This window comes from Epinephelus moara, chromosome 8 (genome assembly GCF_006386435.1).
Source record: "Epinephelus moara isolate mb chromosome 8, YSFRI_EMoa_1.0, whole genome shotgun sequence".
Lineage (NCBI taxonomy): Eukaryota > Metazoa > Chordata > Actinopteri > Perciformes > Serranidae > Epinephelus > Epinephelus moara.
Window position 1 is genome coordinate 38,342,904 of NC_065513.1, and position 16,350 is coordinate 38,359,253.

The 16,350-nt window shown below is 40.0% G+C and overlaps 1 protein-coding gene across 1 annotated transcript in view; it reads left to right on the forward strand.

The window, feature by feature from the left end:
* Positions 1 to 13,114, forward strand: part of dmrt1 (doublesex and mab-3 related transcription factor 1) — a 37,973-nt gene extending 24,859 nt beyond the window's left edge. The window contains 1 exon segment of the mRNA XM_050051883.1: positions 12,954 to 13,114. Coding sequence (XP_049907840.1) covers positions 12,954 to 13,114 — 161 coding nt within the window.
* Positions 13,115 to 16,350: the final 3,236 nt, after the last annotated feature.

The following is a 16,350-nucleotide window of genomic DNA, read 5'->3' on the forward strand; positions in this document are numbered from 1 at the left end:
GTCTCTACACACATAAAGTGGATGTTGTTCTCCTATTAAATCTCTGGACAAAACAAACTTGGTTAGTTACGGTGCTTTCCTACCTAATCATGCTCTTGTAGTCACTTCTCTTGCGTTGTTGTTTTGAGCAGCAGCGGTGGCGGCGGCGGCCCCAGCGTGGATTGACAAATGGTGTCGCCTTGGCAGCTCTCTGAAACAGCTGAACGACTTGGATAAACACATATGGCAGCTTTAGCACCCGCGGGAGGCGTCCTTCTTTCCATAGCAATATATTTCACTCTTCCTGTGTCCTTTACTTTGGCATTTTTCCTACCCTGTCGACTCACAATGAATCTCTTGTTTAAAACGTAATGATAGAAAAGTCTCGCAAATATTGATCGGGCCGCCTCAGCTCATTATTGCATATCCATAACTTTTCGACAGATCACGTCAGCAATAGACTGACAGGCCATTTTGTGAGTTGATGGGGCACAGTAGCCGAAATGGAGATTTAGCATAGGGACGAGGGCTGTGTCACGCCTCTCCGGCAGTCATCTTCATCGGGGACAGATTGGTTAACAATGCAGGAGCAAAGGTTCCTCTCTGCTTAATTAGCCTTTGACCCCGACACTGATGCCTTCTGTCAGCCTGCGTCGGCCCCTGTGCTCTCTTCAGCTTCATAGCAAACTAATAATGAGCTTTTAAGTGTTTTCTGACCCCCTGTAATGGCTGCATAACAGACTGCATCTCTTTAAACAATTGTCTCAACAGCTCTTCATTTGTGAGCTGAAGGAATGAGAAATATGTGGAAGATTTAACTTGCACACACAATGAAAATGAATAGCCCTTATTCACCGTGATGCAAAAGCAATTATTTGACTCTTTATTTACTTCTTTGATTAAGGTGTTTGATGTGGCTTGAAATTAGTAGTAGCTCAGGCTTCACTACCAGGCTTACTGTAAGAGCAGTGGTCACAGCTCAGTGTCGGCACTTGTGGCATTTGCGTTACCTGCACCAGCAATATTTCAGAAGTCTTAAAGTCCCCTTTAAATGAAAAGTACATTTTCCCAGTTATAATCCTGTGTCCCTGTGTTAACTGATCACTTATCTCTTGTTACATGACAAATATATGTCAAAAAATCAGTATCAATGTATTTTTACATCGAGATCCCTGTCTTTTGTCTGTCTGTAAAACCAGGTGAAACATTTACAAAAGTTCATCAAATCAAATGAGACTCCGGGTGACTAGTTAGCCACAACGGTCATATAAAACCACACTTCACCATTTATGGGTTGTAGTAAGTTAACAGAACAATATGAAGAGAGACAGGAAGAGATGTGTGTTTGGATATCAGTGGGCTTTTGCTTTCATTTCCAAAACCATGTGAGGGAGGTTGAATTCATTCATCTCCCCCTCGTCCTCCTCCTGATCTAATGGCTAGGCAGGTGTGTGTGGAGCCAGCAGTCCGCTCAGCAGTGGAGTCAGCTGTAGCTGTAAGACCACCCGTTATTTTGCGGTTCAATCAAATGTGATGGATTTGATTGAAATACTTCTTGTAACTGTACACCGATGCTTTAACTCCTGTTTCATGGGGAATTTAACTTGTGAAAAATGCCGTTGGTTGGTTTTATCAAAACCTGAGTGGGTCAAAGCATTTTCATGTCATACACATGAAATGAAATTCTGCCCAAATTTGGTGTTCAACCTTGTTAGCTGCGAGTGTAGATGGCGGGGATGGTCGGTTCATCACTTTGGTTCAGACTGAAATGTCTCAAGAACCACCAGATGGATTACTGTGAAATTCTGTACAGACATTCATGTACCTGTCTGCAAACCATGGATATGTTACATTTGTACATTTCATAGGTATCATATCAACTTTTCAAAAGTGATGTATATGAGGTGACTATTATCGGGAGGTGTAGGGGATGGTGGATGGCGTGACACTCAGGTGATACTCTGCAGACTACTGCTCCAGACCAACAAACAACAAAACCATTATTTTTTAGCGAGTCATTGCTGCGTTTCCAGCGGCTTTTCAGCACCCAAATTAGGGTGTTTTGCAACCCATTGCTGTTTTTCCAGTGGGGATAGTGGCATGAAAAGAGGTGGTTTCTCACCAAGACATCGTTGCTTTTCCAGCAGAGATTGTGTCTGGTATTTTAAGCCAATACATGATCTTATCTAACCATATCCAAGTGATTTTTGTGCCTACACATAACCACACGTTAACCACAGCGTTGTTAAGACATTAAGTTCAGCTTAGCCGCCACATAATAACCTACAATTGTAACATATATTGTTTCTGGTGATTTGGTTGTTTCCATACAGTGTTCACTCATAGCAACTAAAGTATAATAAGACAGCAAGGACCTTGTTTAAGATTAGGATAAGAGCATTTTCGTGAAATATTGACACAAGACAGGACAATGCTGACTTTACACGTAAGAGCTTTTGTACCTTTTAACCAAACTAATCACAGGACTCAAACTCTGAGTCAAAACTCTTTATTATACGCTTTATATGACATGCTCGAATAAAACTCCAACCACAGTGCGGTATAAAATGACTAGAAAACAATGCGGACAGTGCAGGAAATTCCTCCAAAATGTAGTGTATTTGGAAAAAACATTAAATAGTATATGTATAGATTATTTCTAAGAGACAGTGTTGTGCAGAAAAATTGTGCTTTAGAGTATTTCTTTGGTCATTTAATGCACATATGGTATCAGAAACATGTTGAAAACAATTAATACCTCATTTGTTTGGCATTGCTGACTTCATATTGTTTTCATACATCAGTTACATCATAAAATATTTACAGAATTAGGAGTCATTCAAAAAGAAACTCAGATCTGAGCAGTGATTTGAAACTGAGGGTGAAGGTCTGCGGTGTGAACATCAGCTGAGTGGCATGAGCCTCCACTGTTCACTGCGCAGTATTTAAAGCCTGCCTGTCTGCGCTTTGACTGAGTTTTCTGGGTCATTAAGTCCTGCTGCTGGCCTGATGATGAGGAGCCAGACGCCTATATCGTTTCCAGAGAGGAGAGCGTCCATCTCTACAAGGCTCGTCCTCAGTTGGACACCCGTGAGACCCTTTCAAACACCCCAGGGACAATTTGTTATTATTATTTTTTAGACACAGCTCGTATCATTTTAATGGGAGCCATTTAATCCCAGGCCAACCTTGTCATGTGACAGGCAACTCTTCATTCTGAAGATTACATTTTTTGTTCCTGTGATGATAGCCTCCCCTAAAAGCTCTTGTCCCTGGACAGCACTGATGAATTCACACAGGTGGTATTGTTTTGGTAACTTGCAGGTTGTGCATTGAATAAAATCGCACTGAGCAACTTGTAGACTGTGAGACAGGGTTGAAAGCTCTGGAAAAGGCTGGTAAATGAACTTTGAGTTAAGATTATTTTGTCAAACTGTGCAGACACCTGAATATTACATGTATATGTGATTATCGAACATGTCCCAAAACTCATAGGTATGAATCTGCTACCTGACCACTCTCCGTTCTTATTGGAACAGTTCCCAGTAGATGTTTGAGCCTGGCTGCAGAGATTTGTTCCCACTCAGCTACAAGAGCGTTGTGTTCTTTTACTGCTGCACAAAAACCCTACTAACACCCACTAACATCTGTCTTTTGTATTTAATTGGAAAGGGTACAATCAGCATTCATTCCTGGGACATATGACTCTGCAGTAGTCTTGGATATTTATCAAATCCAGCTCTGATCAGCAGAGATGGAAATCTGACACCAGGGTAGGCATGCTAATTTTTGCTCCTTTTCCAGCACAGTCAATGATGTGCAACCACAAAATTATATCAGTTTCTGTCCAAGAAGTGCGCTAACATCATTCAAAAGTCGGCACTGAGTTTGAAAAAGAGACTGAATAAAGAACTATTCGGACGGGATTAGTTTTACATAGGGATGTGGACTAATGTCAGTTTACCACAGGATGTCTGTAATATAAATGCCCAATTCGCACGGGACAAGAAATCTCCGTAAGTCTACCAGAGATGGGAGTGGTAACTCGGGTTGCGCCCTGGCGTCACCTCCCTGTCGGCATGTGCGTGCTACATCGCTTCCTGTAAGCATCAGCTGAAGGATAATAATAATTATTGATTAGCCCAATATGAAATATTGCCCATGATCAGGATTGTGTGTAACGACGATTAGCAATATGGATTTATATTAGGCCTACCTAACACAATCAGAAGTCTCGTGGCTCTGAAAAGTGCTCTCTTCTCGACCTTTTTGATTGGTCTCCCACGTAGGGCTATGCGATCATTAGAAGAATGTCCACTATCACGACTACCGACAACACCGAATGCTTCTTCAAGTGCCTCCATCATCGAAAAAACGCGGAAAACTAGCTGTAAACAGGACGTGACGAAATATTTACATACATTTTTACAGAGGATCACGTTCGCACAGGATTAATATTACCCAGGGTATTTTCTCTGGACTGTTTTACAGAAGGTAAAAGTCGCAGTAATTTTTATTGACATTATCCGTAATGATTACAGATATGGAGCGTTCGCACGGGACTAAAACCCCTGGTAATAATTACTTTACCCGACATCTCCACGTTAAACTAATCCCGTCCGAATAGGGCTTAAGTTACAGATATAAAAAACAAAAGAAATGGAACCATTGTGATATTTTCACTGGCCTTCATGCCATTTCTACTGTTTACTAGCCCTGTTTTCTCGGCTCTGGTCTTCTGGCAATGGGAAATGAGTCAACCCCTATTTTTAGGTTCGCCCACATTTCAAAAACAAGCTACATTGGGTGGAAAACGACTATTAGTGGGGTCCAGCACTAATGTTGGGTGATAAGAGTTAGGTTAGGACAAGAAGTGTAACACTAAAGTGCTTGCTTGGCACTGGCAACAGGCATGATTGTCTTAAAAATATTTTAGTCCCCCATTTGAGGTTATCTATCTATAACTCTTAAAAAAAGAAAACATGACATATAGTCCTTTGTAATCCTGAAAAAAATAAAATATAAATATAAAAAAGTAAAGAAAGGAGGCAATTTTGGGAAAGTGAGAATTAGGGAAGGAAGAGAGAAAACGAGGGAATTGTAAAAGGTTAAGTTTTAGGCACATGGAGGTTAATTTGGTTTTGGTTTGGAAACAAAAATGGGGAGTGTTTAGGGTTAGGGTTGGGACAACTGGGACAACATTTCTTTATGGCTATAACTTTGTGCACAAGGGCATTATGATGCTGAAACAGGAAAAAGGGCCTTCATCAAATCGTTATCACAAACTTGGAAAGACACTTTTGTCTAATATGATGAGGTTGGAAAATTATGATTTCTATTAAAAGGCCCAGTCCAAATCATAAAAACAGCCCCACTTCAGTGCGTCAGTAGGTGTCCATATACCACATAATATATTTAGAATAATATAATTACTATTTTGATTAGTTAACAATCAAGCAGAAGCAAAAATGCCAAATATTTTATAATGCAGTTTTGACTATTTTCTGAAATAATATTAAAGATTAAACAATAAATCCTTTAATTGAAAAAATAATCTGCAGATTATTGAATAATGTCAGTTTGTTTCTAAATATGTAAATCAATGCTACATTCTGGATTTTGGCAAGTAAACTCAGAAGCCATTAAATAAACATGAGTCAATGAGTAATTATCACTGCAAATTTTGATCTTAATTGATTTTTAATATTATTTGTAACTTATCAAATTCTCAGTTGTTCTTCCAACTCACATCACCAGCAGTTCAATACAGTATTGTGTGTGTGCACGCCTGTATGTGTGTGTGTGTGTTTACTTAAGTGTTATCTACCCCTATGACCCTTGTGTACGGTGGATGAGTGTAGAGTATGAAACCCAGAGAGAGCTTATCCCACTGCATCAGACTGAATTACCATCTCCTCTCACATCTGGGCTTTTGTTCCCCTCTTTGGCAGCCGCAGAAATGATTGCACCTTCATTCACTCCCTCCCTCCTTCTCTTAACAGGACAAGTGGGAGGTTAAAAAAGCTTCCTTTTGTTATTCCACACAAAGACTGTTTAATAGTTTGGAAATCTTATATAGAGTGCTGAGTGACTGGGAAAAGGGCAAAAGTTCATTCAGCAGAATAAACGCTATTTCAACATCACCAGCAGGTAAAGTTTGTCTTGTTACGAGCTATTTTTTGTACTCAGATTTTACTTTTTCATGGTGGGGAGTTCACAAGTGCAGATATTACCACTCACAACTTTAATATACAGTATTAGGAGAATTATGCTGTCACAGCTGAAAACTCAAAGTTCTTATATTTTAAATTTGGGACAGGTTTTGGCGTCAGGTGTCTTTTTTTAAAAAGCTTTAAAATTATTGTGATGTTGGTGCCATGAACTCAGCAACTTGCACTTTTTACTCCACTTTATTTATTTGACAGCTGTAGTTATTACCTAATGTTCAAGTTAAGATTCTGCAAGAAAAAAACACGATCAGCTTAGAAAATACAAATTAGTGAAAGATTAAACCAGCTGTTGGTCTAGTATTGTCCCACTGTTGTGTTTCAGATGTTGAGTTTGTTTAAACTTTTCAGACTGTTTCATTTGGGCCCTGCCTACAGGTATACAGATTTGAAAACAGATTTTTTTCCCCCCCATTCATTTGAAAAAAAAAAAAAATTGTCCACACAACCTTTGTTTTTCAAAATATCTGCATCCACACTAGACTCTTTCCAGTGTTAGCTGAGCTGTCTTCCGCAGGTGTCCCTTATCGTAAAGGTAGTAAAGTGAACGGGCTAACGTAACCTTTCACTGTTGATTCCTCTTTGATACACAGACAAAGGAGCTCAGTCAAAGGCACAAATGATGCTCTGGACTTGCAGAAGTTTTCCATCCACTCATTACAGACAACAATCTAACTCTCGAAAATTGCCCTGCCATCTGCAGGTTCGACTGGACCTGACCCAAAAGCAAAAAACACTGGGGCAGCAGATGCGTCCATTTGTCCATGAAGTGGTGCAATACTGAGTTGAAACTTAAGACTAAGAAATACGAACAAAAAGTAAACAAACCAGTAGTTCGCCATTGAAGTAATTGTTTCAGGGGCGTGCCCGTTTTACAAAGCAACAAAAGAAATGACATCATTGTTTCTGAAATTCTCTGTTTTACACGTCCACACAGAAAGACAGGAACCTGACTTTTGAAAAAATGTCTGCTTTAAAGGGTTTTTTAAGAAGTCTCTGGTTTAGTTGCCTAAAACGTAGGGTGCTTTCAGACTTATGGTGTGTCTCAAATCACATACTTCCGTTAGTACACTTATGTAGTATACTGTGTGCACTATGTACTCACTGGCGTAGTGCGCAAATGCTGTTGTGCACTCACCAGAAATGACGACCGCAAATTAGCTAGTTAGCAAACTAGCATTAGCATTCACGTTATCGTTCGCGGTACCAAATCATTACAGACTGCTAAATTAACCCAATAAACATACTGCTGGCTTATACCCCACAACAGTATAGTGGTGCTTAGTGCAAAAAACATATGTATTTGTACAATGCTGCGATGTTCACAGTCGCACAGTCCTCGGCCGCTATTTCCAGTTTGAAAAGTGGTCCCTCCCCTTCAGCTACGTAGCCAAGATGGCGACCATTGAGGGCGAGAAGTGTCCACAGTTCCACACTCAACTTCTTGACTGTTTTGAGTCCACCATCCGGGTACTCATAGCACACTGCATTTTTCCATACTTCTCAGTGTGAACGTACTTATGTACTCAAAATAATGAGTGTAAGTACAGAAGTACACAATTTGAGACACAGCAATAGTCTCTTTTGGTCTGAATCAGGGACTGATTTTGTTACAAAGTTGTATAATTGCCTAGAGTTGGTTCGTGTTCTCACGGCAGCATTTACAAGTGGACCAGATAAAATGCCTTGCACGGGAAAGCTGCTCTTGATTGGTCAGAATTTCCATGTGGGAAAAATCCAGGAAGTAAATAAAACGTTGAAGAAGAGTACACTTGCAAGATAAATGTAACTGTTGGATGTGTAAATAAGCAACTTTGCCAACACATTTTCCATATTCACATAAAAGATGATATGTCACATGTGAAAAAATAATTAAATAGGTTGATTAATTAATAAATCTATTAATACTAGATTTATTAACAAAATTGATTTTTGTTGATTAAGATTACATGCATAAGTGTCTATCATTATGTGGCTGCTTTTTTTCATTTTATATAACTGTAAATTAAAAAATTTGGACCAAAAAAAGCAATTTCAAGACGTCACTTTAAGATCTGAAAACTCACATTTCTTTTGTTAGAGCAAACAATCAATCCATAAACCACACAAATAATGACAAATGTAACTGACAGTGAACATTATGTGTTAATTGTTTAATTAGCTGCAGCCTTAGTGTCATTAACAGGTGCTTTGTGTTGTTTCAGCAACATTAATCTGTATTAAACAGGAGAGCAGAGGACGGACGGATGCAACAGAGAACATGTGTACAAGCAGTGTGTCGTGATTTAACATCTGCAGTGAAACTAACACGTCCAGTTGCTTTCAGCCTTTAATTACACATCATAGATTTCCTGCTGATGAACAGGCAGAGAATTAACAGTGAACGGGGCTAATTCACAGCAGCTGCTCTCCTCCACCCACATGCTGTTATTGCTGTACAAGTAGACCGCTGAGAGCAGGGCACACTTAGCTACACAAACATTAGTATTAACGATTGGGCTGCCAGTTTGGAATTGGTGACAAACTGCAGACGGGCAAAAATTGGAGTCCGAAACCAATCAGGAAGTTAATGAGGAGAAAAATTACTCCTCTTCTCCCCTCCCACCTCCACCACTGCTGAGGAGGAGAGAGGGAGAGGTGGTGGAGGGTGAGGGATGAGGAAGCATGAGGGAAGCAAATGAAGAAGTCAAAGGATTCTGGGAAACACTGGGCATCAGCTCTTGCTTATTTTAATGTTGTCCTCATGAGGAGGTTAGTTTGAGTAATCAGATTTATGTCGCAGACAGTCCAACATAATCAGCTCATTTAAAATGCAGGTAAATTAAAATATTTTAGGCTTTGACTGGAGCACAATTAAACATTTCTCCTTTAAAAAACTGAAGATCATGGGTAATTTTTTTTTTTTTTTTTTTGGTGAGAAAATGCAACCTAAACTCTTCCCCTCCATGGGGACTCCGGTGTCCTCGGCCGACATTACTATGTTAAAGAGGCTAACATGGGCTTGAGAATGAACATACTGCTATTATGAAACTAGAAGACCTGAGGAATCCATTGGTACCAACCATGTAGTGTTAGTTTTTCAGGAAGAAGGTTAAATATTGTTTCAGATTTAGGCAAAAGGAAGGGAATAACTGGCATGGCCATTTTCAGAGGAGTCCCTTGAGCTCTCACCTCAAGATACCTGATGAAAATGTGCTCTATATGTACCCTAGAGACTCCTTTATGCCTATTGTACTTGAATATATCTGCATACTATAACCCCTAAACAGTCTTAGAATTGCATAATTTGGGTATGACTGGAAAGTTGAAACTCTTGTGGATTCAATGAGTCCAGTTTATTCATGTATGATGATGTTAGCCCTCATAGTAGCCATGTCATTGTAGTAAGACCATTTTGAAACAGACCTTACTGTATTAAATGACCTATTTTGATCTTTAGGATAATCATAGCCTCAGGAAACTTTACAACCATACACTAGAGACCCTGGGCACTCAGAGGATGTGTAGCTTTCATAGGTATACTGACAACAAGGGGGTTTCTTAGCAGTTGACTGATCATCAAAAAACACAGTTCTTATAGAAATCTCCAAATGTCAAAGGTTTTTGATACCTTGGTGTACCTATGGTCTTCTTCAAGGTCTTGGTGTCTTAATAGAGGATTTTGGAGGGATTTGTGATTATCTTTATGAATTCTTAAGTGGTAAAAATACTTAAATTTAACACTAAGTTTGTGCAACAAATGGTATCAACCCAAAAAATGCTGCAAAAACTTGATAAGAAGATATACTTTATTAATCCTTGACTTTACTTTGTCGTCATATACACACAGGCCTGAAATACACACACATGCACAAACAGGACCTATACATGCATTAAATGGAGAGATGTCAGAGCGAGGGGGCTGCCTTGGACAGGTGCCCCGAGCAGTTGGGGGCTCAGTACCTTGCTCAATGCAGTGCCCAGTTGGCAAACTGGTTCTCCAGCTACCAGTCCATACTCCATATTTGGTCCAGACGGGATCTTGAGCTGGCGACCCTCCGTTTCCAAACCCAAGTCCCTGTGGACCCGCACACATGCTGTGTCTTTAACCGCTTGGAAAATGCAAGGTTGGGCGCTGGGTGCTACTTTTCAAAAGCACAGTGGCAGGTTGCGTCTTAGCTTGCTAAGCAACCTCAACAAGCACAGTACCATAGCCCGTTTACCTGAAATCCTGCGTGCAGAGCTGATCTTCTTCCAGGAGCTGTTTATAAGTGTGTAGGCCTATCGTCCGTGGGACAGATGTAAAGCTCTGAAAGCCCTGCACTAACATGATCAACTTCTCCTCCATATTTACCACAGACTGATGTTTACGGAAGAAGGGAATGATATCTGCCGGCTGGGATTGGTTGTTCCTCATCACATGACATGTGGTGCGCCCTGCTGCCTTCCAAAAGTTAAACTCAGTTTATCTCAAAGCGCAGCCATCGTGACCTGAAAAATGGGCGTTTGGGAACGCGTGTGCGCCGCTCCGGCGTTTCTCTGGCGTTGAGCGCGCCTGCTGTGCATCTACATTGAAAACAATTCATTTGAGGGCGCAAAAAAATGCGGCACGCGTATGGCCCCTCAGAGACAAAACTGAGCATGGAATGGTCCTACACTTCCATCATAATTTTCCCCTAAAAAACCCCTGTCCCTTCTAAAAAGAACAATAATGGGTCTATGGTCAGGAGGGGTGGAGTGGAGGAGGTTAAAACATAGTTTCCTTATTTATTTTCTATATTCTTTTCAATGATTCAACTCTCCTTTTCAAAACCAGTATATTCATCTTTCTAATGATCAGGGCTACAACGAATGACTGTTTTCAAGTTAATCTGCCATCAAAATTGTGTTCAATCAGTCAATCAACCGACTGCCTGAGAGTTTCTTCACAGATAAGTATCATGTACCATGGCTTAATCAAGGTCATCAGGATAAAATAAAAACAAAAAGAGCCACAACAGTTATGAACTGCCTGTACAAACACTGTGTTAACCAGCCTAAAGTCGACTGTCCTCACAGTGTTGTTAGTGTGTGTGCAGTATCTGTAGGCTTAGTGTTAAAATGGGTGGCTGCACATACAGTAGCTCTCTTGTAAACTGTAAAAGATCTTTTGTTTTGTGTTCGGGGTCTTCCCTTTTTTGCTGACTGATTCAATTTGCTATAAATCCTGAAGAATCATTTTACTGCTCAGTCATATTTATATCAGGTGAACAACACGGAGAGGACCATTTATTCTGCAGCGCTGATGATACGACTTTTCTCTGTCTCACTACAGTATTTCTCTTCTCCTTTTTATTTACTCACCCTACACTACCAAGTACAACATTTTTTTATTTTATGCCTTCTACCTACACAAGGCAATATGAATTTATCATATTAATGACTTTGAGGAGTATCCAAGAAAAAGATTTGTTGCTCAGTACCTGAAACATACTTTACTGTAGTGGGACAACAATTGAATGTGTTTTACTCATGATACTGATAAGCAAATGTGTCCTAAAATTGGTATGTTACCACTATAACACATTATGAAATGTTTTTGGAGATGTTTCGCTCACACTGAGGACTAGATGGAAAATACACCAGTATTCCAACAACAAAAAACACTAGAAATGTATTCACCAATTTGATTGAAGTCAGATTTTAGTAGTTTTAAGTGTCATCGGTATGTTTGTCTCATGAGTCCATACAAATGTTTGTTTGTAACCTCCTTTTTTTTCCATTTAAGGTAGGTCTTATCATGCTGATATATGTGTTAATTTTTGTAATAAGTTTGGTTTAAATTAGTTATTTGATGCTCTAAAAAGTCGATGTGCTCACACTGGACACAATTGGGTCAGATGGGTTGGAACTTGATATCATGGCACCACTTCGCAATTGCTACCTCTCAGTTTCTGGCTCCGCAAGACGGCAGCAGTTGTATCTGAGATATTTTAGCTTTGCTTTTGTACAGTGGGAGGAAGTGGAGACGCATCATCCATTTTTGTATACAGTCACTGATGTATGCTTGTCAAAAGCGGTCACATTTGATGGTGGACAGAAAAGCTTGTCACCTAAAGGTGCATTTTTTTATGTGCATTTGCAATTTGCATTTAAAAACAGCTGAATGGAAACAATGAAAATTTGGGGGGAAGAAAATTGATATATTGGTAAATGTTTTTACGCTTGGTTGAGGTGGAAAATTTGGTGTATCGTTAAAAACAAAATGCGACAAAATCCACTGGAAACAAACTTAGCCAAAAATTACTAATTGTTTTTTTTACCATTTGAGGTTTGACTGTCGCTCTTTTGATTACGTCTTCTTCTGCACATGACCTTAGAATTAGCGCCACCAACTATTTATCTCAATGTTCTTCTCTTGTAATCTTTGCATATCAATAGCAAATGGAAACGTGCAGTAACTCTCATTTTCTTTTGACGATTTTCTGTAAATTCGGCTAAAATCTGTGTAACATTTGGATGGAAAACAATTAACTGAGACAGGCGTGATATACTGAATCATTTAAAATGGGAGTAGCACACTTCAGACTATCCTCAAAGAGGTTGATGTCACTGTACTTGGCTGTTTACATGGAAATTGACAGAAGTAGTTACCTACCTACTTTCACACCTTCACATACACACCTGTCCAATCACTGTGTGAGGTAGCCATGACTGTTGGGTTGTCTGTCCGCTGGCGTCCTCAGTGGATCTCTGACCAGAACTCTCTTGTCTGTCTCGTCCCTGCAGCTTTCTCACCCAGCAGCATCCCCACTGGTCACGACCCCACCCTGACCTGCAGGTCCATCAGCTCCCTGATTAACTCTGATGTCAACGGTGAGTGCGAGGCTGCCAGCGAGACGCCAAACTTCACCGTCAACTCCATCATCGAGGGTGACGCCACCAAATGAATAAAACGAAGGTTACTTCACACGAGAAACGTATTCTGACATCAGTTGAGCAAAAAACTGTTGCTGCAGGTTTCTTTGTTTCAGGAGGCACAATGATGCGTTTTCTGTGCCTTACGACGACCCAACGACAGGCTGTTTTCGTATTTTAGCTCATTTGTATCTGTTAATGTTTTGTTGAAGTCAGTTCACCAGTGTACAATGTGCTTGGAAAGTTAAAAAAAAAACAACATGCCAAAACTTGACTTGAGAAGCCCTCTCCAAAAGATAAAGATGAGTAAACCTACTATAAGTAAATCTATCGTTTATCAGTAACAATCAAACAAACACATTTTTACTATTTACTATTTGTAAAGTTGTGCACTTTTTTTTTCATTTTCACAAAGTAAAACAGTGAAGTGACGCCACATGTGGAATAACGATATTAAAATATGCTTTCTAGAGTACAGTAAAACTGACCAGTGCAGTTTTCACACAGTATGATTTGTTAGATATTAGTGGACGATCTTTTGACAATCAGAATATATGCTTAGTGTTTGCTAAGACATATTTTTGAGTTGGAATCAGTATTACTTTACATCTCAAGCACTTATTTAGAAGATGTCAGAGGAGAAATTTGGCCAGTGTAATTGTATTCATATGTTCTGTGGTCCAGTAAACTAATAAAGATGTCGATTTTCTTTTGATGTTAAAGAGTAGCTCGACACCAGGCTGAAAAGCAGCATTACACTGCCGTCTTTTGTTAAACGTTTTAAGTGTGTTTCACCTGTATAACAAAACCCAAAAGTGATGTCACGGTGCACCGACACACCCTGGAGTACACTTCAGCATCACTGCACCAGGGTGAAAAGTTAAACCACTTGAGGGCAAAAAAAAGAAAGACTTGTTAAGAGGTGTTAAGTTGGCTTGGGTGATATCTATTTCTTCATACTTTCCTGAAATTTCACTGGGGTATACAGTTTATTACGTATTAGTCCACCCCCAACTGCCCCAGCCAGCGACTCCCCCACGTTCAGCAAACTCTCTTAGCTTTTTCAGTCTCATAAATAAACAGTACAAACTAATCAAACAAAAAAATAATCTTGTTAGTCATCTAGTTAGTTATTCCAAAAATCGCCAGCTCTGGTTTGACTGAAATAATCCTTTTGTTCAATGACTTAGATGTTAAAATATGCTGTTTTCCCTGCCGACTTTCAGTCTCTGCTGATTCTGGCTGGCTGTTTACAGTCCTGTAACGTTATCCCCACCACTATCTGTTGCGGCGTCTGTCAGCTCAGGTCCCACCAGTAGAGATCAGAGACTGACCTTGGGTGGGGGGTGATGGATGTGCACTACATACAATGAGTTTAGAGAGAGGAGCGCTTGTATTTTTGACAGTATTGAAAATCATACCATCAGGGTTTCTAAATACCCTGCTATACCATAATACCATAATACTGTGATACTATTCAGGGTGAGACAGCTGCGCCTCGAGATAACCCAAGTTCAACTTTTAGAACGCAGCAGCACGCACCGCATGTCATGTGGCAAGGAACAACCAGTCACAGCCGACAGATATCTTTCCCTTCTTCCGTAAATATCAGTCTGTGGTAAATATGGCTGCCAGAGCTTCACATCTGTCCCACGGACGATAGGCCTATAGCAGCACCTGGAAGAAGATCAACTCTGCACTCAGGATTCTGGGTAAATAGGCCCAGACACGGTGCTTGTTAACGTAGCTTAGCAAGCTGGGGCGCAACCTGCCGCCGTGCTCTTGGCTCAAAAAAGGCACAAAAGTAGTAGCCAGCGCCCAACCTCACATTTTCCAGGCTGTTAAAGACGGGACATGGGTACAGCCCCTAATATTCCCGCTTACATGCAGCTGTGCATATGAGTATCATCATTTCAAAATATGGAAAAGTTAAACAGCTGGAGCTGCTTGCGCCATTTCCCTTCTTTGCATCGGATTTATTTTAGTTTTCCATCGGTGGCAGACCTGTTGGACTATACAAACAAAGCCTCCCTCTTTCAGTCCTTCAACCACCTTCTTAAAAGGTCAGCGCTGCGATATTTGCTCATATCCAAAAACCTGTTGATATCCAAGTTTTTCGTAATGTTTTAAAGTAGGTGTGTTTCTTCTTCTTTAGGGTAGGCATTCCTACCTCACAGCCTTGCAAACTGTTGGGTATTTGCTGACAGCTGACTGTAAACAGACAAAAGACTGCGTCGCAAACTACAGTAAAAAACCCAGTTGAGATGCATATTCTGAATGCCCTGTATTGATGGCCAAAGAATGCTTCTCATCATATCCCACATGTCTCAATTGAATAATGCTTTATTCGGAAAAAGGCCTAAGTCGGAGTATCAAACGAGAACATGCTGCTTACATGACCCATATCAGATTCAAAATATTGTCATACTCGGAATAAAGGCAGAATATTAGTGTGCATGTAAATGTAGTGAATGTGAAATGCTGTTTAAACAATGTTCATGAGTTACTTAGATTTCATTAAAAATACAGCCTGACAGATGCTGAATTTACAAGGCTGAATATTGATATTTTAGTTTAAAATTCTCAGTAACGTCATTTTTGTCATACACATTATAGATTTTCTTACATTTGTTTTTTAAAGAATTGTGACCAAGTTATGTAGTGACTGGGATATTTTATCAGACATTACATAAAGTGTCCTGGTTGACATATACACCAATAGGAATATATCTGCAATATAAAACTCGTAATACATATTGTGCCCAGATTTAGACATCAGTTGATTTTTTGAAAAGATGCTAAAACTGTTTGAGTTTAGAGGAGAAAACATCTCTGACAGAGACGCTGAGCTTCTCCTGCAGGACACCGTGCGACTGGAGGGTTAGCAGAGAGAGCAGGCGGGTTAGACATGAATCATGTTTCCCTCCGTTGCGTTGGCGTGTGATGAGCATCGGCTGCTTATTTATGGCAGCAATCCAGCGGCATCGTTTATTCCACTGAATTTGCATGTCTATTGTATATTTAACCCCTTCAGGCTCAGTTTTGTTAGCTATGCACACGGGTTACTGTTTACACACTTTGGTACGGCCTTGTAGATGCAGCAGAGGCTGAGGAGCTGGATTTGTAGCAGCAGTGTCAGGAGCTGAAACATGTAGTTGAGTAATTGATGAGCTGATCCAGAAAAGCAGCCATTCTGATCATCTGATTAGGCAAAAATGCTGCACATTTAATGGTTTTACCCTCTCAAATTTTAGTATTTGCTGATTTG